The following is a 27,731-nucleotide window of genomic DNA, read 5'->3' as shown; positions in this document are numbered from 1 at the left end:
ATTTACAATAGTTATGGACTTTGTACTCAGACAGTCTACTGGCTATGGAGTAAACGTCAACAGCAAGCAACTCGCAGATCTTGACTTTGCAGATGATATAGTACTGCTAGAAGACGCCAAAGATCGATTACAGCTGCTATTTGATGAAATCTCAGAAAAAGCCCGAGAGATTTGATTGTCGATCAACGTCAATAAATCAAAAAGTATTCCACATCTGGCTCCCCCTAGCTCTTCAATGCTTCGATAAAACTGTTGAACACGTCCAAGAATTTAAATATTTAGGAATATGGATCGAAAATACTGACGATGTAACATTTGAAATCAAGAAAAGGATTGCGCCTTCAACAGACTAACACCAACTGGGAGAAGTAAAAAGTACTCACTTCGTTTAAAATTGCACCTCTTCAACAGCAATGTGTTGTCTATATTGATGTTCACCAGTGAATGTTGTAAACTCAACCAACAACTTGAGAAACGTATCCTTGGATTTGAAAACATTTGCCTTCGAAGATCTTCAAAATCAGATGGCATCAGAAAATTACCAATAGGGAAATCCGGCTGAAAACAAACCAGCCCATAGTGACCAAAGTTATGAAGAAACGAATATGGAAATATTTGAATCATGTTCTACGCATGCCCGAAGACAGACTGCCCACAAGATTGTATCAGTGGCAGCCTTAAGGAAGACGAAGACGAGGCCGACAAAAACACACACTGCGGAGGCAGTATGATCGGGACACGAAAGAGGCCATTATTTCCCTCGCTCCACAATGGGAAGATATCAATGCAGCCACGGAGCCTCGTGGTGAATGGAGAAGCTTTATCGACGCCCTATGCGCCGCTGTTGGCCCAGGAGGATCTAGATCTAAGGTATAACCATAATATGACGTATACATATCTTGTTTATTTGCATAAGAAAGAAGATGTTTGTGGAATGCTAGAATTAAATCTAATATCTAGATTAAATTTCTTGGCGATCCAAATTAAAGAAGGGTATAATATTTTCACTTTTATAATGCAATTTATTTATACTTTTTTATTTGAAATTATTCACACGACAGTTTCATTTGCAAGGGCTAGGGTATTTCCCTGGAATGTCTTACGACAAACCTAAAACACATCTTACAAAATTTGTCTAAAATTCTAAGTTCAAAAATTTAGAACAAGCCTAACTTTCTTTGAAATATCGCTCTTTACTTAGGGAGCCCTATTGGGCTGCTTATGATAATTATTTAGGACCACTTCCACATGCTGATTTTCACCTTTCTTTAATTCATGGTTCTTTTTGCATATATTTTATCTTTATAAGCTTTTTCACGTTTTTTTTCTCATTTGTTGTGTTTTAATGGTTTTTTCTCTGTTTTAATAATACTTGGAAATTTGTTTTCATTAATACAAGTTTTATGTACAAAAGCCTTAATACATTAGATTACTTATTCCAGGATAAAACTTCTATACGTAATCATTTACGCAATAAAATATCTAAAGTCAACGTTATGTAAAATCTACTATGTAACTTAACCTGTCTAGGTCACTTTAGAAAATTAATAACACGGTGAATTACAGGTGCATCTAATAGACAGAAATTAATTAGTAATGGGATGCTTGTACTCTCATGTGGTTCCAAGCTTCCAAGGGCTGCCAAGGGTTGGAAGCCCTTTTTCTTCGTTTTAGCACAGGTCTATCTCTACATTTTCTATCCTTCAAGGAAAAATATGAAAGGACAACACATTCAAAACTTTCTTTTAAAAATCACTCTATTAATCCACTGATCTAACTATCACTTACTGCATTGTACACACATCAAATAATCTCTTTCTACAGGCTTTAAGATTACCCCCCCCCCATTTAAATTACCCCCCCCCCCTTGACGTTTTCGTTTTCCAGGCACGACAGGGTTGATGCAGAATCTGAGCCTCACATTAGGAAAGTTAAATGAGCCAAAACATTTTAATAGATTAAAAAAGGGCTGGAACTTCTCCAGTTTTTTTGCAATTGGCACGATTCTTTTTATTTTTAATGATATTTTATTCCCGTATTTTTCTTTTGGGTACCCAGTGAACCCTCTGTATTTGTTAGAAATTAGTCTTTGAATTCTCTGACTATCGTTTTTACAATAAAGGAACTTGAACATGGTTTGAATAATTACTTGATAACGACACTTCCAAAATTCAAAGCGACAAATCCCTCTATTAATTAGCACGAAGAGTAGTGTGAGGATCACAAAATGATGTATTTAACCAAATTACTGCAATCCACTCATATTGGAAGATTATTTAAAGCCCGAGAGGCATATTTTTAATGGGGGTAAAGAAATAACTCTCAAGGACTAATTTTCTCAAAATACGTTTCTTTCTGGGGCTAAGCAAAAATATCTCAATATGTACTATGCCTACGAAATCCCAAGAAAGCAATAAAGAATATCACCCTTTGACTTTATATCTTTCAATATGCTAAGTATTTAAAAACCTTTTAAGGCAAAAGAATGTCCAAATGGTTACCAAGTGGATCTTGCAGACTGTTCAGATTAAAAGGAGAAAAATGCTCCAAAACGCCCGATTTTCCATAAAAACTAACAGCAGTTGTGCTTTGCTTGAAATACACATGCTTCGATTTTTTTCTTTGACAGTTTCTCTTTCTAGAGTTAGTTCACAGTCTTTGAATTACAATTACGTTTTGTTTGACCCCACCGCTAACCCTACATTTTCCCCAGGGATTCTGTTCCTGCAGCTTTTCGAAACAACGGTTTTTTATATTGAATTATTCTGATGGAAAAGTGATTCTTTTTCCCAGGGATTCTGTTCCTACAGCTTTTTTAAACAAGGCTTTCTGAACTACATTAAGTTATTCTGATGGAAAAGGGATTTTTTTCCCAGGGATTCTGTTTCTGCAGCTTCTCGAAACAAGGGGTTTCTATATTGAGTTATTCTGATGGATAAGGGTTTTTTTCCAGGGATTCTGTTCCTGCAGCTTCTCAAAACAAGGGGTTCTTATATTGAGTCATTCTGATGGAAAATGGATTTTTTTTTTCCCAGGGATTCTGTTCCTGCAGCTTCTCGAAACAACGGGTTTCTACATTGAGTTATTCTGATGGAAAAGCCATTAGATAAACCTTTTGGACATTTGGACTAAGATTTAGAATTTTTATATGCTCCCTCTTGCATAAATAAAAATAAATCACATAAACTGGTGATCAGGCATAGAAAAACTATAAAAAAACACAGTTATAGAAGATTTGATAGCGCAGCGGTAAGAACGCATTGAATAATACAGAAAAAAAGTCATTATTATATAATCAATTAAATAAAAAAAAACAAGTTTTTTTAAATGAAAGTAAGGAGCAACATTAAAACTTAAAACGAACAGAAATTACTCCGTATATGAAAGGGGCTTTTCCTCCTCAGCGTCCCGCTCTTTATGCTAAAGGTTCTTGTTGTTTTAAAAATAGAGTTAAGAGAAAGAGTCAAACTTCAATGCCTCCTCAACGCCCCGCTCTTTACGCTAAAGTTTCTTACTGTTTTAAAAATAGAGTTAAGAGAAAGAGTCAAACTTTAGCGTAAAGAGCGGGGCGTTGAGGAGGAAAAGCCCCTTTCCTATATGGAGTAATTTCTGTTCGCTTTAATGTTGCTCCTTACTTTCATTTAAAAAAACTTGTTTTTTTTATTTAATTTCTGGACGTTTTTGAATTAATGCATGTTTTGATCTTGGCTCTCCGCCCATAAATAATTAAAACAAAATCTACATATTAATTAATTGCAATTAATCGGAAGATTTTGAGAAAAAAGGAGCGAGGGAGGAGGTCTGGTTGCCCTCCAATTTTTTGATTACTTAAAAAAGCAACTACAAATTTTATTTTTTTACGAACGTTTTGATTGTGTATGAAAACGTCTTATGTTTTTTTGTCCCAAAAAAACACGCTCTTTACCTTAAAGCTTAAATTTTGTCCCAATTCCTTAAGAATGAGCTCTGAATCACGAAAACCGTAGAATAAATAGTTGAAATTACTAAAATACTTCAACGTAAAGAGTGAGGTATAACGAGGAGGTAAACCCTTCACATGCGTAATAATTTTTGCTCGTTTTAAGTTTTAATGGTGCTCCTTACTTTCAGTAGAAAAAACTTTTCATATCTATTTTTTCTTTGTTTTTTCAAATAATGCTAGAAAATCCTGCGCCCCCTTCATTGAAATTATCTTCCCCCATGAGAAGTTTCTCCATGGAAATATCCTCTCACGTAACCTTCCCCCTCAACTCTCCCACCTACACCGAAAAATCCCCCTGAAAACGTCTGTACACTTCCCAGTAACCATTACTATATGTAAACACAGGTCAAAGTTTGTAACTTGCAACCCCTCCCACGGGGACTGCGGGGGAGTAAGTCGTCCCTAAAGACATGGTTACTAGGTTTTTGGACTATGGTGAATAAAATGGCTCTCGCAGAATTTTGATCCGATGACTTTTGGGAAAAAATGAGCGTGGGAGGGGGTCTAGGTGCCCTCCAATTTTTTTGGTCACTTAAAAAGGGAACTAGAGCTTTTAATTTCCGATAAAATGAGCCATCTCACGACATTCTAGGACCACTTAGTCGATACGATCACCCCTGGGAAAAAAACAAAATAACAAACAAACAAAAAAACAAACAAACACACATCCGTGATCTGTCTTCTGGCAAAAAATGCGAAATTCCACATTTTTGTAGATAGGAGCTTGAAACTTCTACAATAAGGTTCTCTGATACGCCGAATCTAATGGTGCTATTTTCGTTAAGATTATATGACTTTTAGGGGGTGTTTCCCCCTATTTTCTAAAATGAAACAAATTTTCTCAGGCTCGTAACTTTTGATGGGTATAACTGATCTTGATGAAACTTATATATTTAAAGTCAGCATTAAAATGCAATTCTTTTGATGGAACTATTGGTATCATAATCCCATTTTTTAGACTTCCGGTTACTATTGAGCCGGGTCGCTCCTTACTACAGTTCGTTACCACGAACTGTTTGAAAACACCAAGAGTCTTCGTTCATTATGTTCACCCTCCTGTAAAACATATGTATTGAAACTTAACCCCTTTGGAAGTACTGCGGAAGAGATTCTAAAACAAAACATGAAATTTCCTGCAAACAATTGTGGTTACCATGTAAATTTCTTTCCAATAACAATATGTTCACCCTCCTGTAAAACATATGTATTGAAACTTAACCCCTTTGGAAGTACTGCGGAAGAGATTCTAAAACAAAACATGAAATTTCCTGCAAACAATTGTGGTTACCATGTAAATTTCTTTCCAATAACAATATGTTCCCAAAAATTCCAGAAAGCATTGAATCTTAAAGTTCTTGGAATAACAATCAACGTTCCTTTTAGGAAAAACAACTGAACCTTGTCAAAGAAGTGTCCTCATTTTCTGGAAATCCTCGAATACATTTACTGCGTGTAAATACCATATCACCGTGACGATTCACTTTTTTTAGCTTAATTTAAAAAATATAGTTCCAAAAAGTATTTCAAAGAAAAGTAAAGAGATACTTTAAACTAAAGACGAACATAAATAAATTCAAACAAAAAGTTTCCAAACCAACAGAAATTGCAATGGACAATCTAATAATTGAAACCAACAGAAATTACCGCATACAAAAAAGAGCTAACGTTCTTTAAGCCCCCTAAGGGCCAGAACATCCTTTGCGTTTTACTAAAAAAAAATTTGTTTTTAGCTGTGTGTATCTAATTGTCAAAATATCAACGAAAAAAGAAACAAAATCAACATACAACCAAGATTACTGAAAAAAAAAACTAATAATGGGCTAATAATAATGAACTAATACTAATAACAAACTAATAATGTACTGTTAAATGTAAAATGATGTACATTCCCGGAAGTTTCGTCAATTTTGTACTTTATGACATTCTAACATTTTGTGTTTAGTAAGGCACGAAAGATACTATGACCTTTAAAGAGCTTAGATGGAGCCGTCCAAAATGGTGCTAATGAAAATTTCTGTTCATTATAAGTTTGACCTGATTGCTCATTGTAACTTGTATTTGTTTTGAGTCTCATTTATTCATTGATAGGGATTTCTGTTGGTTTTGAGTTTTAACTATAAATTTGATTTTATTTCTGCTCCTCTTTGTTTTAATATAACACTTTACTTTTCATCGAAAATTATCTTTTAGGATTAAAGTTTTTTCTTATATATATATATATATATATATATATATATATATATATATATATATATATATATATATATATATATATATATGCTGATAAAAGGAATATTTGCAGATTTTTTTTAAACCAAAATTTTGGTTTGTTATTTATACCTTCTACAGAATTTTGCCACAAAACTTAATAGTAGTTGTAATATAGAGTGTTTGATTTATTCCGATAAACGGATTGAGAATCTATAGGATTGAGCATTCTCTAGGGCTATAGGGCTGTTCTATTTTGTCCAAACCGTTCGTTTGTTTGAATAAATGGATTTGGAGCTTGTTTTTCAAAAAGAGTTATTTTGCTGTCTAAAAATAAAATGAGACAAGAGGGTCAATGCAACCACATCTGATTACGGTTGAGGTACCCTTTGATCTGAGACTTTAATAGAGATGTCTTCGTTGCCTGAAAATTTAAGCAGATGAAGATAACGGAATAAATTCAAACTGAGATTCAAACACATGTTCCTTCAAATTTTTATTTCCTTGATAAACTCCCCTCGGTACCCCATCCCCCCGAAGTCAAATTTAATATCTGTTTGATAAAGCCATCTATTGCTACCGCAAAGTTACAGCTGGGTTCTTTAACCTGTAATTTATTTCCTTACCTCCACCTGATATATCACAGATGCCCTTTTTAAAGTGGGAAGACCAGACACAGAATATGATCAAACGAGCAAACCTGGGTATCCTTTCTTTAAAACTCCTTGCTCGTCATGGTGTCCCAACCCCCCTCCTTCTGCCTAATTTTCTTACATTTATGAGGCCGCTTTTAAAATATGCTTGTCCCGTTTGACATTACGGCCTGACTTCGGACCAGAAGGACCGCCTGGAAAAGATCCAATACCGAGCTGTTCTGTTTAAACCTTCCAAAGTCCCTTATTGCTCCCTTTTAAAACAATTTTCCCTTACAACTCTTTCAACACACCTTGATGAATTGTGTTTCAAATTTTGTGCTGGTATTCCGGCAAATCTGCGGTTTCGTGATATTCTCTCCCCTGAGCATCTCCCTTTGTGCCAACGGCTCTCAGACAAGCAGCTCAACCGGTACAAAGGATTCAGCCGCTGCAGCACGGATATGCGTTACGCAAGTAGTTATGTTCCCTTGTTCGTCAAGATTTTTAATACTGCGCTCACTCGTCAATAATTTTACATATTTATTTTCTTTAGTTCATAATTCTTTTTATTTGGTTTGTCTTTAAAGTTCGTTTTCTTTAAGTAAAACTTGGAGGTTTTTTTTTTTTTTTTTTTTTTTTTTACAGATAGTTGGATATTCCAACATCTTAGGTTGTAGTTTTGCTCTGTGATATTTCAAATCAACGCATAAATTTGTTTGACGATGGCTATACCTGTGATTCTTATGTATTTAGTGCCTTATATTTTATTATGACAAGAACTGCAGCCGATCCACATTACTGAGTAAGGCGTTTGATAATAAAATTGTTTATCGCTATTGTTGTTATCGTTTTGATAAATTAACAGTACATGGTGTCTTTTGATTCATTTCAACACTCCCTTCAACATTCCCTGAAAGTTTCACATTAAAACACTTAACTGTTCCTGAAATATTATACATGTACTTTATTGGTAATCCTTATTCACATAGTTTTTTTTTTATTTATTTCAACATCGTTCTCAATATTCCATGAAACTTTCAACTTAATACCCTTAGACGTTCCTGAGATATTGCCCACCCTGGATGCTAATAATGTCTTTTAGTGCAATTCAGTATCCCCTGAAAGATTTAGTGAAATATCATATGCTTTTCCTAAGATATTGAAGATGTGTACTTATAACAAAATGATTGCACACAGTGTCTTTCAATTTAGTTCATCGTCTCCCTCTATATTACCTGAAAGTTCAAAATTAACATCCTTAGGTATTCCTGACATGTGTCACACAGTATTTTTTGACAACCCGAGTAGAGATTGTGTCTTTTGATTCAATATCCTCCTCAATATTTCTTGAAAGTTTTAAATTGATACCCTTAGCCGTTTCTAAGACAGTATGGATACACCTTTTTAACAGCCTGTATGCACATAGTATCTTTTGATTTAGTTCAACATTTCCCTAAATGTTCTTTGAGAGTTTCTTCTTATTATCTTTAGCTGTTTCTTACACAATACAGATGCATCCTTTTGACCATATAGATGCACATCGTGACTTTTTATTTAATTAAACAAAAAAAACAAGTTTTTTTTAAATGAAAGTAAGGAGCGACATTAAAACTTAAAACGAACAGAAATTACTCCGTATATGAAAGGGGCTTTTCGTCCTCAACGCCGTCCTCAGGCGTTGAGGACGAAAAGCCCCTTTCATATACGGAGTAATTTCTGTTCGTTTTAAGTTTTAATGTCGCTCCTTACTTTCATTTAAAAAACCTTGTTTTTTTGTTTACTTTCTGGACGTTTTTAAATTAATGCATTTTTTTTATCTTGGCTCTCCGCGCATAAATAATTAAAACGAAATTTGCATATTCATTTTTTGGGGCTAAATGGGTTTTTCATAGTTATAGTTGGAAGATTTTGAGAAAAAAGGAGCGAGAGAGGAGACATAGTTGCCCTCCAAATTTTTGATTACATAAAAAGGCAACTATAACTTAATTTTTTACTAAAATTTTCATAAGTAAAAAATATACGTAACTTACGAATTAACTTACGTAGCGAACTTCTATATTCGTATGTTTTATTGCATATATGAGGGGGCTCACCCCTCGTCGATACCTCGTTCTTTACACTAAAGCTTAAATTTTGTCCCAATTCCTTAAGAATGACCCCTGAATCACAAAGGCCGTAGAATAAATAGTTGAAATTACTAAAAATAACTTAGCGTAAAGAGCGAGGTATTACGAGGAGATAAACCCCTCATATGCGTAATAATTTCTGTTCGTTTTAAGTATTAATGCTGCTCCTCACTTTCAGTAGAAACAACTTTTCATATTTATTTTTTCATTGTTTTTTTAAATACTGCTAGAAAATCCTACGCCCCCTCCATTGAAAGTCTCTTCCCCCATGAGAAGTTCCTCCGTGGAAAGATCCTCCCACGTAACCCCCCCCTCCAATCGCCCCCCCCCCCCCCCCAACCAAAAAAATCCCCCTGAAAACGTCTGTACACTTCCCAGTAGCCATTACTATATGTAAACACAGGTCAAAGTTTGTAACTTGCAGCCCCTCCCACGGGGACTGCGGGGGAGTAAGTCGTCCCCAAAGACATAGTTATTAGGTTTTTCGATTATGGTGAATAAAATGGCTATCTCAGAATTTAGATCCGGTGACTTTGGGGAAAATATGAGCGTGGGAGGGGGCCTAGGTGCCCTCCAATTTTTTGGGTCACTTAAAAAGGGCACTAGAACTTTTAATTTCCGTTAGAATTAGCCTTTTCGTGACATCCTAGGACCACTGAGTCGATACGATCACCCCTGGGGAAAAAAAAAACAAACAAAACAACAAATAAACACGCATCCGTAATTTGTCTTCTGGCAAAAAATGCGAAATTCCACATTTTTGTCGATAAGGGCTTGAAACTTCTACAAAAGGGTTCTCTGATACGCTGAATCTGATGGTGTGATTTTCGTTAAGATTGTATGACTTTTAGGGGGTATTTCCCCCTATTTTCTAAAATGAGGCAAATTTTCTCAGGCTCGTAACTTTTGACGGGCAAGACTAATCTTGATGAAATTGATATATTTAAAATCAGCATTAAAATGCGATTTTTTAGATGTAACTATTGGCATCAAAATTCCATTTTTTAGAGTTTGGTTACTATTGAGCCGGGTCGCTCCTTACTACAGTTCGTTACCACGAACTGTTTGATTATTGAATTAATTAATTTTTAGCCCATATCACTTACAAAAATGACACTTCGAAAGCTTCAACAATACACTTAGCAGTTCCTAAGATATACAGTAAGTTCCTAAGTGTATGTACATACACTTTTCGGACGACATAGATGTAAATAAAATCCTGCTGAACATTCCTTGGAAATTTCAAACTAACAACCCATCCTTAGCCCGTCCTGGGATATTGCAGATGCACCTTTTGGTAAACCTGGATGAACAGCTAAATTAACGTCATCCATAGCATGCCCTAAAAGTTTTACCTTAATGCTCTCAGCTTTTTCATACTTTTAGGTTCAAACATGCCCCCCACTAATGACACCTTAAATGTAAACAATGGTCGACTTGCACAATTAATATCCCCTGTCAGAGGGGCATGACACCCGTAGGCCAATAGTTACTGGGCGTTTCAACTATGCTAAGAAAAAATGGCTTGGGAGTGGCTGGTTGTCCTCTAATAACTCTCAATTCTTAATCAGGATACCTGAAATTCCAATCAAATGGGTCTCCTCTTAAGTTTTTAAGACCACTCGTACCATTCGAATTGGTCTGGGGAAAACAAAAAAGAAGCAAATGCGCTGCCTATGAATTATATTTTTTATATTTTGAAGTATATATTTCAAATTGTGTTTGTTTAACAACCAAAATTGAAATATTTTTTCATCAGTCTGGTGAAAGTTTAAAAAAAATTTTTAACAGAAAAATAACTGAATCTCAGGACCAAACGAGTCTTATAGTTCTATGAACAGCAATCAAAGTTCTTCTTAAGGAAACAACCTAGGAAAATCATCTAGAACCCAACTTCAAATTTACAAATTTACAACCCAAATTAGCATTTACAACCCCAACAAATTACAACCTAAAAAATTTACAACCCAACAACCCAACTTAGTCAAAGAAATTTACGAATTAGAGCTTTTACGTTTTCCCTCTCTTTCCGAGAATTTCTCAAATAGATTTACCACGTGTAAATAGTACATTACTTGGTTTATTCACAGTTCCTTAGAATATTATATTTGTATCAGTCCAAAGGAAAGGTCGAAGGAAAATTAAATAGACACAAAGAAAAGGATATAATATGAACTTTGGCACAGGTCTGAAGGATCATTTTCATGATGCCTATTTCGGAATGGATATTACCACAGTAAGAAAAACTCACAAGCTTAGATTCAGGAGGGAAGCACAGACGTATGAGCGTTCCTAATTTTAACACTGACCAACAAAATCAACAAAATCAATTTAATCAAAAAAAAATCTTTATTGGCTCAAGTAGCCTAATATCACAGTATAATTTAGCTGTCATTACGACGTAGAAAATTTAAGACAATAAATTGAAGATAATACACGAGTGCAAATTTTGAAACGCCTTCCGTTTTCAGTAAAGGGCAGACAACTTTGTAGCCTTTACTTCGGGTTAATATAACTGAGGTTATAATTTCGGGTGAAGTTCAAATGATGCTCTTTACTACTAATAAAAGAAGGTGTGGTTTTTTATATTAAGTTTTCATACTTGAAATTAGCTTCTATCAAATAGAAGAGGCTTTCTAAACCTATATAATAACGAATTCTATGTAGCAAAATGAAGCTCGTTCCACAAAGTAAGAGATTATATTGCCTCTTGGAGATTATTTGAGGTTATTAGAGGGTATTTTAAATTAGAGCCTAATAAGAGACTGTTGGAGAACAAGAGGTTATTAGAGGCTATATAAATTAGAGTCAGAGGTATTTCAAATAAGTAATGTTACATTATTATATTCTTGGTTTGTTTACCGATGTTTCTAGCTTATTTAAACTTTCGTGGCACGGTTACTAACTGGTCCAATGTATATTTAGTAGTTATAATTTTGGTAAGAGCATTCAGTGTAGTAGTCTTGGCGCATATGGCAGATTTCGCTCCGTTTAGGCCGACTTATTTCCGACTAGTTAGGTCCCTGTTGAGTTTCTCTCTAAGTAAATAGTGTACTACATTGTGTAGGTTATGTGGGTGCTTGTGATTCATGTTGTAATTTTGCCACGTTTGATTGAAAATTATGAAAAAAAAAAAATTTGAATCAACAGTAGGATTATTAATTGTTAGCTCGTAGTAAATGCTCATTGTTTTTTTAGGTAATACATTTTTTCTAATCATATTCTGTTTCGTTTTTACTGTTTTCTTTATTTTTGTTTACATTATTTCCTTGATTTTTCATTTGGAGCGAACAGGAGTAAATCTATAATTTGGCATTGGCTTTCAGAATTCTTGAAAGGTTCTGTTTTTTTAAGGTTAGGTGCTCGTACTTATATTTAGAAATTGGAGCTTTTGATATGAAAGCTTGTTTTTAATACCTAGAAAAACTTTAGTTTAATTAACTTTTTGTTAGTAACAGCAAAAACTCTGAACAGATTTAGTTACATAATTTACATAATTATAATTATAATTATAATTTAATTTATAATTTAATAATTATAATTATAATTTACATAATTTACGGATTTAGTTTCCTGCAAAATTTATTCTGCTTATCAAAACACTTTTGTAGGTATTTTCGTAGACCACAATGACTTTCTGTGACGAACATATAAAAGTTCGATATGTTTACTAGATCATTTTCATCTTAGATCCTAGATACGTTGAAATCCTTTTATTAGACAGTGAAAGTCGCTATAAACTCTTTGGATATTTCGATTAAATTAACAATGATCATCATCAGCAGATAAACTAAAGCAGTTATAGTTATATGATCAAAGTGGGATTACTAAACATAGGGGCACCAAGAAAACATAGAAACCTATAAAGCACGTGTGCCCAGAGCAACAGAATTAAATCCTTTTCAGAATGAAGCTACTTAGCCTACATGCTTTGATGCAATGGTAGTCAATGAACACTTGATGAAATTGCACTGTCGTGGAGAAACAGAAAAACAACATATCATAAAAATTCTGACTAAAAACTTCTCGTATTTTACATACTTTGAGTTTCATACATAAAGACAAAATAACCAATCAGGTCTTGAAAAATAGGGGTTACTTGGCTTCTTTTATAACATATGCTTAGTGAGTAATGTGATTGGCTTGCGAAAAAGTCATAGCCGTCAGCCAATGAGAATAAAGCACAATTTTTTCCACAAAACTATGTGTAACTAATCTGATTTTTTTATCACTGTTAATGTATTTTTCTTCTGCTATATTAAATGGATAATTCTATAATAAAATATATTAGTTATTATTACGAGTCCTAATAAAGGGTACGAGGGATTCACTTCAGTTGAAATTTCAAGGACAAACTCTTAATTTCCGAGACTTTACTTGCTAATTTAGGCAAAATTTAACAACATCGATAGAATTTTAAATTTAGATAGAATGATTTTTTTTTAATAATAAGTAGATAGATTAATTTTAAATATATTAGTTCTTGGTATGAGTCCTAATAAGACGCACGAGGGATTCAGTTGAGTTAAAATTTCATGGAAAAGCTTTTGATTTCAGAGGCTTTACGTGCTAATTTAGGCCAAATTCAACAACATCGATGGAATTTAAAGTTAAATGGAAGAGAATTTTAACTATTAAAAAGATAATTCTACAATAAAATATATTAGTTCTTGTTGTGAGTCCTAATAAAGAGTACGAGGGATTCAGTTGAGTTGAAATATCAAGGACAAGCTCTTGATTTCAGAAACTTTACTTACTAATTTAGGCCGAATTCGACAACATCGATGGGAATGGAAAATGGTAACTAGGAACTCAATTGGCCGCTCAAGAAAAGCCAGAGACAACAAAATTTAAAAAACTAGTAAAAATAGCAACAAATAGTAAAATAGGAGTAAAATATAATAAAATTAGTAAAAATAGCAAAAATACTATATATAGTAAAATGAGTTAGAGTACTAAAAAAAAAGTTAAAATCTTACTTACTTGTCTGTCATTCTACATTGATTATCCCGTACTTTGCATTTTTCTTTAAATTCATCATGAGCTGCAACACATTTTCTATCTCGATTGCAAACAGAAACAGCGTGGGTACAGAGTGGGAGAGCATCTATTGGGTATGGGTCTTTCTCTGCAACGTCAAAAAAACACTCAAAACGAGTTTCAATGATAAAATAAATAAATAAGTACATTTTTGAAACTATTTTGAACAATAGTGTTTAAAACTAAATACGTTTTTTTTTGGTTTTTTATTTTCCAAAGAATCTTGCGATAGGTAGGTTCTGAAAGGGAGTCTTCTAAAAAATCAAGGCCGCACACCTCAGAATGAATGTTTGAAAAAGTGCCTCAAATCAAGGAAATTAAGATGAAATTTTGTGTGAACATCATGTAAAATTAATTTTAAAAAAAAATTTGAGTAATTTATTTTAGTATCTTCATACTTAAATGCCTAGATCGTTTCTTATTTGTGTTGGGAGAGCAACACTATGGTTTTGTCCCGTTTTCTTTTTCCTATGCCGCCGATGTCGGCTTATTTCTGGAAACTGGTAAGGGTGCCTGTGCGATTTTTACGGAAAGTGTGGACCTCAGGCCGGATTGATGAATATGGCATTACATTTTGGAAAGCTCTGCAGAACTCTTGCCTGGGGCCAAAAAGGATGGCTTTTGCTTGTCCACGAGCCAGAGCCTATGGTGTGCGAAGTGGAGTGGAGTTATGTAGCCTATGTCAGAGAGGAGTATGTGAAGTTGTGCAGCCAAGCTTTCGTTTCATCAAACTATGTTTCTGCTTTCGAGTGGAAAGCTCCGTTCTAGCAGGCAAGCACCACTTTCAAACAGAAGATGGACTAAAATCTATAAGTGTTAAATATATGCGGCAGTTACCCGGCCCCACAGCCAATATATCTTCTTTGAGTGATAAATAGAAAAATCTACAGAAGCAAAAAAGCGGCATTTTCCCACGGGTCCGAAAGTGCTGCCACGATTTTGGCTGAGTTTATCATTTGTTTTTTCGGACTTGGGATTGATGTAGAGAAATGTTATCGTATGTACCTCTTAAACTATAAAATTTCTATCATTACTATAGAAATTGGAGCTTATCCTTTGCTCCTTTCTAAATGGTGACATTAGAAAGTTGGCCCACGGCAAAAAAATCAATTTTTGAACTAAGACAGATAGAATTTTTTTTCGGCGGCAATCGATAGCTCTTGATGAGCTGATCAAAGTATATGTCATCCATTTTTTGTACAAAAATATCTTCATGAGATATACCAGTTTGAACGTTTCAGGGGGTTGACAACTTCAGTAGTAGGGTACACACTGAAACCAAAAATAAGTCGATACCAATTTTGAGACATGTAGGGGACTTGTAAGGAAAGGTCGGCTGTTAGCTCATAATCATCTTCGACAGTGGGAGTTTGCAAATGTTGCTATTTGGTGTACCTATTATTTGTTTCCAGTGTATTTGATGGTAAGACATATAGGGGACTTGTAAGTAATAATCGTCGGTTAGGCTACAATCATCTTTAGTGAAGAGAGTTTGTAACTTTTGCTAGTGGGTGTAGCCTACCCATACTCACTGTAACCTAGAATTAAGTGTTTACGTAACGGGTAACAAAGGCTAACGTAAAACAACAAGGCAGTTTCGTAATAATTAATAGAGTGCCATCTATAGTATTTTGATCGTGAAAAGTTACGGATAGCTTTATAATACCAACTAGATTATATAAGATATTGTTCCAAGTTTTCATCCGTCACGATGTCTACGATTGACAAGGATAAAGTTCAACTGGCTTCAAAGTCAATTTAGTCCCCTCTTTCGATGCTATTTTGTTGTTGTTTTTTCAACGCTGAGGAATAGCCTTTGATCATGTGATTACTGATCGATAGCGAAGAAACAGAACCAAAGTGTTGCTCTTGCAACACTTTATTCGGCGAAGCCAGACAAAGGTTGCCGCAACACTTCACGTTGCTCAGGCAACGTAGGTCTAGTTTAATATGTAAATATCCAGAGGCCATGAAAACTGCAAAATATCTCCATTATGTTGCTATACTCATTTCCTATTTACTTCAGTAGAGAACTTTTTCTTACTGTTTTCAATTACGACGGAAGTCACCTTAAAATTAAAGTAAAATCGAATGGATAAATGACTGATTCCCTAGTTTCTAAAAGTTTTTTTTATTTCTGGCAACAGAAACTGCAAACTTGATAAGAGCTGAAGTAAGAAGGAAAGGTCAATCTTTTTTATAAAATTCAAAAACAATTGAGGAATACCATATACAGATCAAAGATTACAACCAGGTCATAGTTTAACACAGAAAAATAGAACGTTAAAATATAAGAAAGATTGTTATTCAACTAAAACTTTCTTCTTTTTTTCTACAGGGCTCAGACATATTTCATTGGTAGCACAATAGCACTGCTTAAGTAAAGAGCGATGTTGGTACGATGTGCTTTTTTTCTTTTCTTTTTTTAGACCAGGTTACTTTGTATAAATGGAGTTGACATTGACATCGAATGAGCCTCAAAAGGGCTTTTTGATTGGAAATTGAAAGGGCTAGTCCTCTTTTTAATAATCGAAAGTGATTGGAGGGCAGCCAGCAACTAACCACGCCCTTTTCCCCACATGGATCGGACAAAAATTTTGAAATAGCTATTTTGTTGAAAATAGTTAAAAGGTCAGACAAAAAAATGCTGATGTCAATACAAACCATCCAGAGCCCGGGGGTAGGTGTAGTAATCCCCTGGGGGCATATAAGGTTCTTATGGAAAGGATAATCGTATAAACTTCAGAAAAGGTTTATTTGATTGGAAATTCAAAGTTCTAATTCACTTTTTAAAAGTCAAAAGTAATCGGAGGGTAGTTATCCCTCCCACACCCTATTTTTCCCAAATGCATCAGATAAAAATTTGAGATAGACATTTTGCTAAAAATAGTTCAAGAGTCAGAAAACAAAATTTCCTATGTCAACACAACCCTCAGGACAGGACAGGTGTTGTAAATTATGCCAGGACAGGTGTTGTAAATTATGCCTGGGGGTAAATATGGTTCTTATAGAAGTAATGCTCGCATAAACTTCAGAGAAGGCTCATTTTTCTGGAAAATGAAAGTTCTATTTCACTTTTTAAGAGTCAAAACCGATCGAAGGGTAACTAACACCCCCCTTCACGCCCTTTTTTCCCAAATGCATCAGATTAATATTTTGAGATAAACATTTTGTTAAAAATAGTTAAAAGATCAGGTTAAGAAACTCTGATGTCGACGCAAACCTCCAGGGCCCGGTGGCAGGCGTTAGAAGTTATGCCATGCGAAATAGAGGGTTCTTATGGAAGAGTTGCTCGTATATACTTCAGAGAAGGCTATTTTGTTTGGACAGAGAAACTTCTTGTTAACTTTTTAAGAGTGGAGGGGGGGATATTCCCCCCACGCTTTTTTCCCCAAATACAGCAAATAAAAATTTTGATATAGCTATTTTGATAAAAATGGTTAAAAGTGCAGATGACTAAGACTCTGGTGTCGACACAACCCCTTAAGGCCCAGGGGCAGTCGTAGTAAATTATGACCTGGGGGAATATATAGTTCTTATGGAAGGGATGCTCGTATAAACTTCAAATAGAGCTCATTTGATTGGAAATTGCGAGTTCTAGTTCACTTTTTAAGAGTCGAAAGAGACTCAAGAGCAACTAGCCTCCCCCAATCTCTTTTTCCCCAAACCCCTCCGATAAAAGTTTGAGATAGCCATTTTTTAAAATAGTTCAAAAATCAAATAACAAAAACTCTACTGTCGACACAACTGCCAGGGCCCAAGGCAGATGTTGTAAGTTATGCCCTAGGTGCATATATGGTTCTTATAGAAGGGATGCACGTATAAACTTCAGAGAGGGATCGTTTGATTGGGAATTTAAAGTTCTACTTCACTTTTTCAGGGTCAAAAGTGATTGCAGGGCAGGTAGCCTCCTCCACCTTTGCTCTTTTTCCGCAAATTTATATTTTGAGTTTTTAACCTCTTTCAGAACTCGAGCGATCCAAAATTCTGCTGCCCAAAGTGTCAGTTTAATCTCCTAAATCGGGAACACGGGGTATAAGTGAAATTCCGCCCCTAGATGGGTCTCCAACCTCCCCCTCCCCCCACTGTCTGCTTTAATTTTTCCTTCTTTATTCCAACTACGCTGGGGAGACCCCCCTCCCCAAACACTTTAATAGCGAAAAGTTTTGTATGGGAAGAAAGTTGAAAATTTCGAAATATTTCCAGGTGATGTTAAGACACATCAAAATACACTAATTAGAATTAACCAATTCTTTCAAACTGAAAATACTAAAAGTCTCAAAATTACTGCCATACTTAAAACAAGATTAAATACGTACTTTGCGATATATACTAAAATGTTATGGCACAGAGAATCCGATAATGGTCAAACCAAAATTATCCTGTTGTCTCTGAGTCAATAATTGAAATAGTCTAACCACTCTTTTTCGAAGCTATTTTTCCGTTCCACTCAATAATGTGTAACGAAATCAAGTATGATTTATCAGAGGTATGTATTCACTTTGCCCATAGCAAAGGCCATTAGACTCCAATGTTTTATTATTATTAATTGAAAGAAAAACACAAATGAATGTGCATTGTCAGTTTAATATATATGTGCTGATATTTATTCTTTAAAATCTTAACAATTTTTTTATTTATTAAAGCTATAAAGGTGAAAACACAGGAAAACTTATTTTGGAAAAAAGTTTTTTTTTTAACTAATTATAGGCAGCGGCTACTGTAAAGAAGTAAAGAGCGATTAGGGTACAAAGTATTATTATTTTTTTCTTTTGTTTAGATCAGGGCACTTCGCATCAAAGGAGTTATCGTAGAAACTTCGAAAAGGGCTAGTTCAATTGGAAATTAAAAAGACTAGTGCTCTTTTTGATAGTCGAAAGGGATTGGAGTACAACTAACACCCCTTCTGCCCCCACCATTTCCCCATACACATTCAATCAAGATTTTCAGATAGTCATTTTGTTCAACGTAGTTGAAAATTCTGGAAATTATGTTTTTGAGGATGACAACCCTCCTAGAGCTCTCAGGGCAAGGGTTGTAAGCATAAACTTTGGAGGAGGCCCATTGGATCGGTAATTAGAAGTTTCAGTGCCCTTTTTAAGATTCAGAGTTATCAGAGGGTGAATAACCCCCCTCCCCACCAGACCTCATATTTTTCCCGAAATACATCTAATAGAAATTTTTACATGGCTATTTGATGTCTTAGAAACCTCGAAAAGAGCTCATTCAATTGGAACTTAAAACAGCTAGTGTGCTTTTTAATATTCGAGAGTGATTGGAGGGACGCTAACATCCAATGAAAATTTTGAGATAGCTGTTTTGTTAGACTTAATTGAAAGATCTGTAAATTATTTATTTGAGGATAACGACCCCTCAACCGACCCCTCGGGGCAAGGATTGTAAGTTATGCCCGGTGGGCATATAAGGTGTATATAGAAAGGGTGATCAAATAAACATTGGAGTAAGCTCATTGGATTGTTAGTCTGCAGTTCTAATGGCCTTTTTACGATTCAAAGTGATCAAGGGGTGGTTGCCCCCCCCCCATACCATGTATTTTCCTGAAATGCATCTGGTAGAAATTTTGAGATGGCCATTTCTTGTCGTAGAAACTTAGAAACAGCCTGATTTTATAGGAAACAGGGCTAGTTCAACTTTTATTGGTCGAAAGTGATTAAGGGGCAACACTCCCCTCCCCCAAGGCCATCGATTCCAAAGAAGCTTCAGATACAAATTTTGAAGTAGCCATTTTGTTCAGTATAGTTGAAAGGTATGGAAATTATATTTTTGACAACCCCATACCTTCTCAACACCAGAACACAACTTGCACTTGACTGAAAAAAAGGGATGTGGATTGTCAGTTTAATATGTCTATACTGAACTATATCCCTGAAAGTTTCGATAATTTTCAATTTATTATGTTAAAAATTATAAACATTTTATAATTATTTTTAATTTAAATCATACTATAAATAATCGAGTCAAACTCAAAATGAACAAAAATTAACATGAGTAGGACTGGAAACACAAATGTCTTCTCAAGACCAGAACATAATTTGCACGTTACTGAAAACAATATGTATTTAAAATGTGTTCACTTTATTTTTATTTTTTTGAAATTTTTACTAGATATATGAAGAAGGAAGTCCTCTCCCTTGGACTCCAATTACAGCGAGAGTATATAGTGCCCTCTTTAAGAGTAACAGGAGATTGGAGGACAAGCAGCACTTCTCTCAAGCTCACTCATTTTCTATATGCATCCAGTTAAAATTTTGAGACAGCCACTTTGTTCAGCATAGTAGAACAGTCCAGCAACTATGTCTTTAGAGATATTAGGAATGTCAACCCCCCCCCCCACAATTGTGCTATTGGCCCATTATGCTTTAAAAATTTCTGCTTTTAAATAAATAAAAAAAAAACACTGTGTTTATGATTGCCAATAAGACACCTGAGCAATATATTGAGAAAGACTGGGGGTATAAAGTTGAAACTTTTGGAGATAATACTATTACTAATACTGCTCTTATAGTCTAAATAAATAAAAAGTGTGTAAGTGTATCCAGGTCGTCAAAGAGCATAGATAGAATCTTTCGGGAATGATTTTAGGTTTTATTTTTCAGATCAATTCAGAAGCTATAAAATTAAATTAAAAAACACTGTTTGTGTTGGGACTGAAAATTGTTGAATGGTTTTCACCAACATTAATTTTAAGCCCATACTAAGGATTCTTATTGAAGAAAACTGAAAATATATAAAACATTAATTTTTCTATGAAAAAGACTGTGTCAATAAAAACCGAACAGACATTAATTTAAAAAGCTTTTTCCAAAAGACCAGTTTTTCAAATAAAAGTAAAGAGCTCCATTTAGCCAAGAATGAGCCAAAATAAAGTCAAATATCTTCCAAGCGTATAACTACCACAAATAACTCTCAATAAATAAATGAAACTTAAGGCAAACAGAAATTACAATCAATAGCTGAGTCAAAGTCGAAACGAGCCAAAATTAACAAGAGTAGGGCTGATAACCCCTATGCCCTCTCGAAACCAGAACACAATTTGCGCTTTACTGAAAACAAAATGCATTTGAAATATTTTTACCCTTCTTACTTTCATAAATGAAATATTGTCAAAACCTTAAGGAAGAAATATTGGTATATTTCAATTAAACTGACAATCCACGGTCATTTTTTTGTTTGTTTGCTTTTTCAGTAAAAATACAAATTGTGTTCCAGTCTTCAGAAAGTATAGGGGCTATAAAAAAAAAGATCAAAAATGGAATTTTTAAAGACCAAATGAAAATATTTAAGGAAACACAGAGAGCGAATATTTCGTCAAAATCGCGGATAGTGGCAAATAACTCGCTTTATTTTTTGTAGGGTATTTGATTTTAATTCTTTTGATTTTTCGTATTTTATTGATTTTTATTTAATTTTTTGGTGGTTTTATTTCATGGGTTTTATTGTACTTTCCACACTAATTTTTTGGTTTTGGTTTTTTCCTTGATCATATTATTTTGTTCGCGCTGAAGAAGAGAGGCGGCTGTTCTCTCAAAATACTCACTTTCTGCGTCTTCTTCAGTATTTTCGCTGGGCCTTTAAAAACCCATTTTTGATCGTTTTCTTTCTTTATGTTATGGCAGGCCAATGCGGTTTAAGAATCTATCTTCATAGGGGCTACCTGCCCTACTCATCTTAATTTTTGCTCGTTTTGAGTTTGACTCAGCTATTTGTTGTAATTTCTGTTAGTTTTGAGTTTTTAACTCTTTCGAACATAATTACACTTGGAATAAATCAAAATAGAAAATGTGTGGATAGGCATTGGTTGATTTTTTTGCAATTAACAGACGCAGCATTTTTTTTTCTGTTGCAAACTATGTGTGACATTTTCTCTTTTTTATAGACATTTGGCAAACGAAGGTTGTAACGATTGAATGCATCTTTGTGAAACAATAAAAGTACACGAGCTATATTCAAGAATGGTTTAAATCTCTATAGCGGATGTCAAGGACCGATTAGATACACGAAATGATTTTGAAACAGATAATAAAAAAAAAGTTCACTGGCGCGGAGTCCTGAAAAGAATCCTGGCTGCTGTACACCATCTTGTAGAGCATAATAGTACTACTCAGGGTAGACAAAAAAACCTGTATGCACAAAAAAAATGGAGAATTTTCAGGCTTCAACGAGATGCTGGTTAAATTCGACTCAGTTCTGACTGAGCGTGTTCGTCACATGAAAGACAAAGGAAGACACATCCATTATCTTGGCCACCAAATTCAGAACTAACTCATTGAATTGGTAATGTAAAGAAGATTATCAATGATAATCTGAAATTTGCCAGGAGCTTTTCAATCATACTTGATGCTACGCCTCGCCTGAACTACAAGGAGGCGATGTCTGTAACGTTACGTGATATTGATACGTGACAGACTACGTAAAAGTAGTCGAATATTTCATTCAATTTTTGACTGTTAAAGACAGTACAGGCAAAGAGGCTATACAGGACAGATGAAGACACTACAAGCAAAATACATTGTCATTGTCAGTCTGGAAACTTGGTCTAAATATTGAAAAACTGTTGTGGGCAGGGATATGTAATGGTGCTAACATGGAGGGGAAGTACACAAGTTTCTTAGCTCATATCTTCCACTTGAATAATCTCACATTCTTCACAAATGGCTTCCTCAGCCTCAATCTTACGTGGGGATATATGCTTAAAAGCAACTTACAAGCAGCATGATTGTTTGGAGTACTGTATAGAATTTATGTGATGTTTGTCGCTTCAAGTATGACATGGAAGATTTTGGAGGATGCTCCTCACGTCATCGTAAAATCACTGCCAAAAATATATAGAAATTGCCGTATAGAAAGTCTGAAGGCATTGCGTTACCGAATTTACGAATTAAGAGAGGCCCCACTTTACGCTTGTAGAGGACACCAACAATCCTGCAGTAAAAGCCGAAGCTGAATCCATTGCAAGTTTTTAACTAAGGAATTTTGAGTTCATCCCTGTCACAGTCACACGGTGTGACGGTCTCTTCGCTGTTTATACTCGGGGCACAACTGCAGTCAGCTGAGTTGCAACTGGGTTTAACAGTTCAAGAAATGAAAGGACTCGCCTCTTTTTTGACAAAATATCGGGACAATGGTTTTTATTCTACCATAAGTGCTGCAAAACAAATTGTATGGATGTGGAACATGCGTTTTAACAGAATACAAACATGCACAGGAAGACTCATTTTTGTACTAAGACAACGGACGAAACAAAGTTATTACCTGAATAGACTTTCAGACCATGATACTTCTTGTGTATAGTACACCAGGCAATCACTTCCATGAACACAATGTTTGAACAACTACAGCAGTATGAAAAACCCTTCAGGTGTCAGTACAACATAAAGAGAATGCAGTGATTGAATTATGAAGACAATTGAAAGCATGAATGGACCATGATTTAGCATTACGCTCAGAAGGTTTGCTTGATTGGGACGGTGCAAAAGTATACGTGGAACTAAAAATACTCCAAGAAATTGTGTCTGTCAGTGTAGGAACTGCCGTCCAGTGGCTCTAGTGTCTATGGACTGTCCAATATTCATTCCTAGGCACTGTGGTGGCATAGAGAATCCTGCCGTTTCAGTGACAGTCGCAAATGCAGAAAGGATTTCCTCAAAAATGAAAATGAATAAGAGAATATTAGTGATCAGCTACGTCTCAAGATAAGCCTTATGGTCTGGCAATTCTCTTAATAGAAAAATATTTTGACACAACTTTTGCTTAAATAGATGTCATCAATGTATTTCTACTTGGAAGAGGAAAAGTTGAATTTTTTCTGTTGGTGGTAAGTGATTTTTCAACTATATATGAAGTATAGCCATTGAGTCTGTGAGTCGTGGCTAAGAAGTATAGCCACGTGTATTAAGTCATATATAATGCATGTTGTAATTAATTCGCGATTGACCACAGTGATTGGGTGCTGTAATAATTTGTGTCAATATACCTTATAAATCTTTCAATCAATCGCATTAAATCATACGTGGGTTATTTCGCAAATTGCTGCTTATAAAAACATGAAGAATAAAAAAAAATATAACAGAACATATTGGTGCTTCATGATTTTACCTGTGTTCTGGCCCTGTGGGTCATTGTAGGCATTAGACCCCGTGCCCACCTAACATCGCCTCTGGAAGCACTGATCTAGAAAATTTGGAATATTCTCTCTTCTTATGAAGTGAACAAGTATTGAGAATCATAGGAGATTTGTAAATTCTACGTAAATTCAAACAGTGAAAGAGGGGGAGTAAAATACATTTTCAAACAACAGCCTGAAGTGTGGCGAACCTTCAGAATTCTAATAAGTAGAAACAAGCAAAGTTGAGCCGTATCAAATTCCTATTGTGTGTAGCTAAGACTTTGTAATCATTCTCGCAATTATAATCGCAACAACTGTTTATGTTTAAAATTATTGGAGAACCCTATTATTGGAGAAACCGTTTGCCAGTAATAAATCATTGGCAAACGAAACCTAAGGCGAAAATGGATCACAATTGGCCCACCTACCCCTTAGCAATGCAAGGTCCTTTTTTTTTATCTCCAATACATTAAACTACATATAACTTGTGCTTGGGATAGATATACAAGAAGTCTGATAAAAAAAGGACGCCCCTAATTTTTTATTTGAAATCCTTAATAGATTGCTCCTCTAATCCTAATCGAAAATTTAAAAGCGTTTTAATCACCATTCATGCTATTTTCAGACTAACGGAGCTCCTTCCTTCTACATTTAATTTTCATTGCTTTTGTATTTATTTGATAATGTGATATGAGGCACCACTCTTTGACTCTTTGCCACAATTCTACTTTTTAAAACAATTGAAAACTTTAGCGTAAAGAGCGAGGGATTGCGGAGGGGACAACCCATTTCATATACAGAGTAATTTCTGTTCGTTTTAAGTTTTAATGTCGCTCCTTACTTTCAGTTAAAAAAAACTAGATTTTTTTATTTAATACACTAAAGTTTGACTCTTTCTCTCAATTTTACTTTGTTAAACAGTAAAAAACTTTAGCGTAAAGAGCGGGGCGTTGAGAAGGAAACAGCCCCTTTCATACACGGAGTAATTTCTGTTAGTTATAAGTTTTAATGTCGCTCCTTACTTTCAGTTAAACAAATAATTTTTTTATTTACTTTCTGAACGTTTTCGAATTAATGCATGTTTGATTTTGGCTCTCCGCATATAAATTATTAAAATGAAATTTGCATATTAATTCTTTTTTTTTTTGCTAAATGGCTTTATCTTAGTTTTGGTCAGACGATTTTGAGAAAAAAGGGGTGGGGGAGGAGGCCTAGGTGCCCTCCAATTTTCCAAACATTTTTATTAGTAAAAATATACGTAACTTAAGAATTAACTTACGTAAAGAACTTCTATATTCGTATATTTTTATTATGTATATTAGGGGGTTTGTCCCCTCGTTCATAACTCGCTCTTTACACTAAGGCTTAAATTTTGTCCTAATTCATTTAGAATGAACCCTGAATCACAAAGGCCGTAGAATAAATAGTTGAAATTACTACAAATACTTTAGCGCCAAGAGCGAGGTATTTAGGAGGAAAAAAACCCTCATATGCGTAATAATCTTGGTTCGTTTTAAATCTTAATGCTGCTCCTTACTTTCAGTTGAAAAAACTTTTTTATATTTATTTTTCCATTGTTTTTTTTATAATAATGATAGAAAATCCTGAATTTCTCTTCATTGAATTCTTCATTGAATTTCTCTTCCCCATGACAAATTCCTCCAAGGAAAGATCCTCCCACGTAGTTCCCTCCCCTCAACCACCCAACCAAAATATCCCCCTGAAAACATCTCTACACTTCCCAATAAACATTACTGTATGTAAACACTGGTCAAAGTTTGTAACTTGCAGCCCTTCCCCTGGGGACTTTAGGGGAGTAAGTCAGCCCCAAACACATGGTTATTATGTTTTTCGACTATGCTGAACAAAATGGCTATCTCAAAATTTTAATCTGTTGACTTTGGGAAAAAATTAGCGTGGGAGGGGGCCTAGGTGTCCTCCAATTTTTTGGTCACTTAAAAAGGCATTAGAACTTCTAATTTCAGTTAGAATGAGCCCTTTAGTGACATTCTAGAACCACATGGTCGATACGATGAGCCCTGGGAAAAAATACAACAAATAAACACGCACCCGTAATCGGTCTCCTGGCAAAAAATACGAAGTTCTGCATTTTTGTAGATAGGAGCTTGAAATTTTTGCTAAAGGGTTCTATGATACACCGAATGCGATGGTGTGATTTTCGTTAAGATTCTATGACTTTTAGGTGGTATTTACCCCTATTTTCTAAAATAAAGGACTTTTCTAAATTCTATGACTTTTAGGGGGTGTTTCCCCCTATTTTCCAAAATAAGGCAAATTTTTGTCAGGCTCGTAACTTTTGATGACAAAGACTAAATTTTATGAAACCTTTATATTTAAAATCAGCATGAAAATCCAATTCTTTAATGTATCTCTTAGTATCAAAATTCCGTTTTTTTTAGAGTTTCGTTTACTATTGAGCCGCGTCGCTCCTTACTACAGTTCGTTACCACGAACTGTTTGATAATGGCAATTAAAACTGTTTTTATCGGGAATACTTTCTGTTGTTGCAATTTTATTTGAAGCAAAAGTGAGAAATCATGAGCTTCCAGCTGCTTCGTCTTACTTATAGAACATTTCTTTTATTTTTCAAAGTCCCCTCCCCCACAAAAAACAGGGGAGTCGGAAAATACTGATAAATTCTATATACTTCGGAGTAGGGAAGGCCGTGCATACATGCCCGGAGTCTCTATTAGCGCGCGTATGGAGTTTCTACGGTTTTAAGATTTCCTTTTACTAAGAGCACGAGTCACTTCTTGCCTTCATTTCATTTCCACGAACTGTTAAAAAATGACACTTTCGTGCAGTCGCTTTGATGGCTCAAATTTTTGTGCCCCTCAAGTGATCCTTTGTATGAGCTAAGAAGATCCCATGATCACAAATTTTGGTACAGGTATTTTCAACTTACCTTGTCAAGAACAAGTCTCCGACTAGAATAGAAATGGGAACTGTACGTCAAACCTGATAAGGAAAGTATTACCCAGAGACTGTTAATCTTGTTAAAAGATTACTACAAGGGGTGTAGCCTAAATGCTTCATACACTTGAAGGGAGGCACCCAAAGTAGGGGATTCCAACAAGGTAATAAAAAAGAGGAGTGTCCAAAATATGTTAGTCTCAAGTCGTTTAACTCGGCAACGAATACGTAGTAGCAGCTTATATTTTCCAAACGTGATATATATTTATATGCAATGCCCTTATATTGCTTTGATGGGAATCAATTTCTTATATCCGCTTTTTTCAGCCCCCTTTGGATAAAAATAGTTCAAAGTCCTCTATTTTACAATTTTATCAGATCTTTTTTAGATCCGATTTTTAATGAACATTTCTTATTCACAAACGGATCAATGAACATTTTACACAAAAATGCTCACAGTCTTGCAAATAACCCCCTACTAGACCTCTTTTACTAAAGTCAATGACTATCTTCATTGCAATGAATCACCGAAAACACTGACAGATAGATATGTAATTACTCTTTCAATGTCTCCAATATGTAAGATGCTCTTCAGGGGGGAAATTACGTAAGAAGTCTCTCTACATAAAAGAATTTTAGAGATTAAATTTAGGTCTGTAGCAGAGTGAATAAGAAGGGAA

General features: G+C 34.9%; 1 protein-coding gene across 1 annotated transcript in view; it reads right to left on the bottom strand.

Moving 5' to 3' along the window:
* LOC136037575 (uncharacterized) overlaps positions 1 to 27,731 on the bottom strand; it is a 258,613-nt gene that overhangs the window by 185,047 nt on the left and 45,835 nt on the right. Inside the window, exon 4 of the mRNA XM_065720296.1 lies at positions 13,935 to 14,079. Coding sequence (XP_065576368.1) covers positions 13,935 to 14,079 — 145 coding nt within the window. The remainder of the gene's footprint in view (positions 1 to 13,934; positions 14,080 to 27,731) is intronic.

This window comes from Artemia franciscana, chromosome 17 (assembly GCF_032884065.1).
Source record: "Artemia franciscana chromosome 17, ASM3288406v1, whole genome shotgun sequence".
NCBI classification, from domain to species: domain Eukaryota; kingdom Metazoa; phylum Arthropoda; class Branchiopoda; order Anostraca; family Artemiidae; genus Artemia; species Artemia franciscana.
The sequence above is the reverse complement of the archived record's forward strand: the minus strand, read 5'-3'. Positions and strand labels throughout refer to the sequence as shown.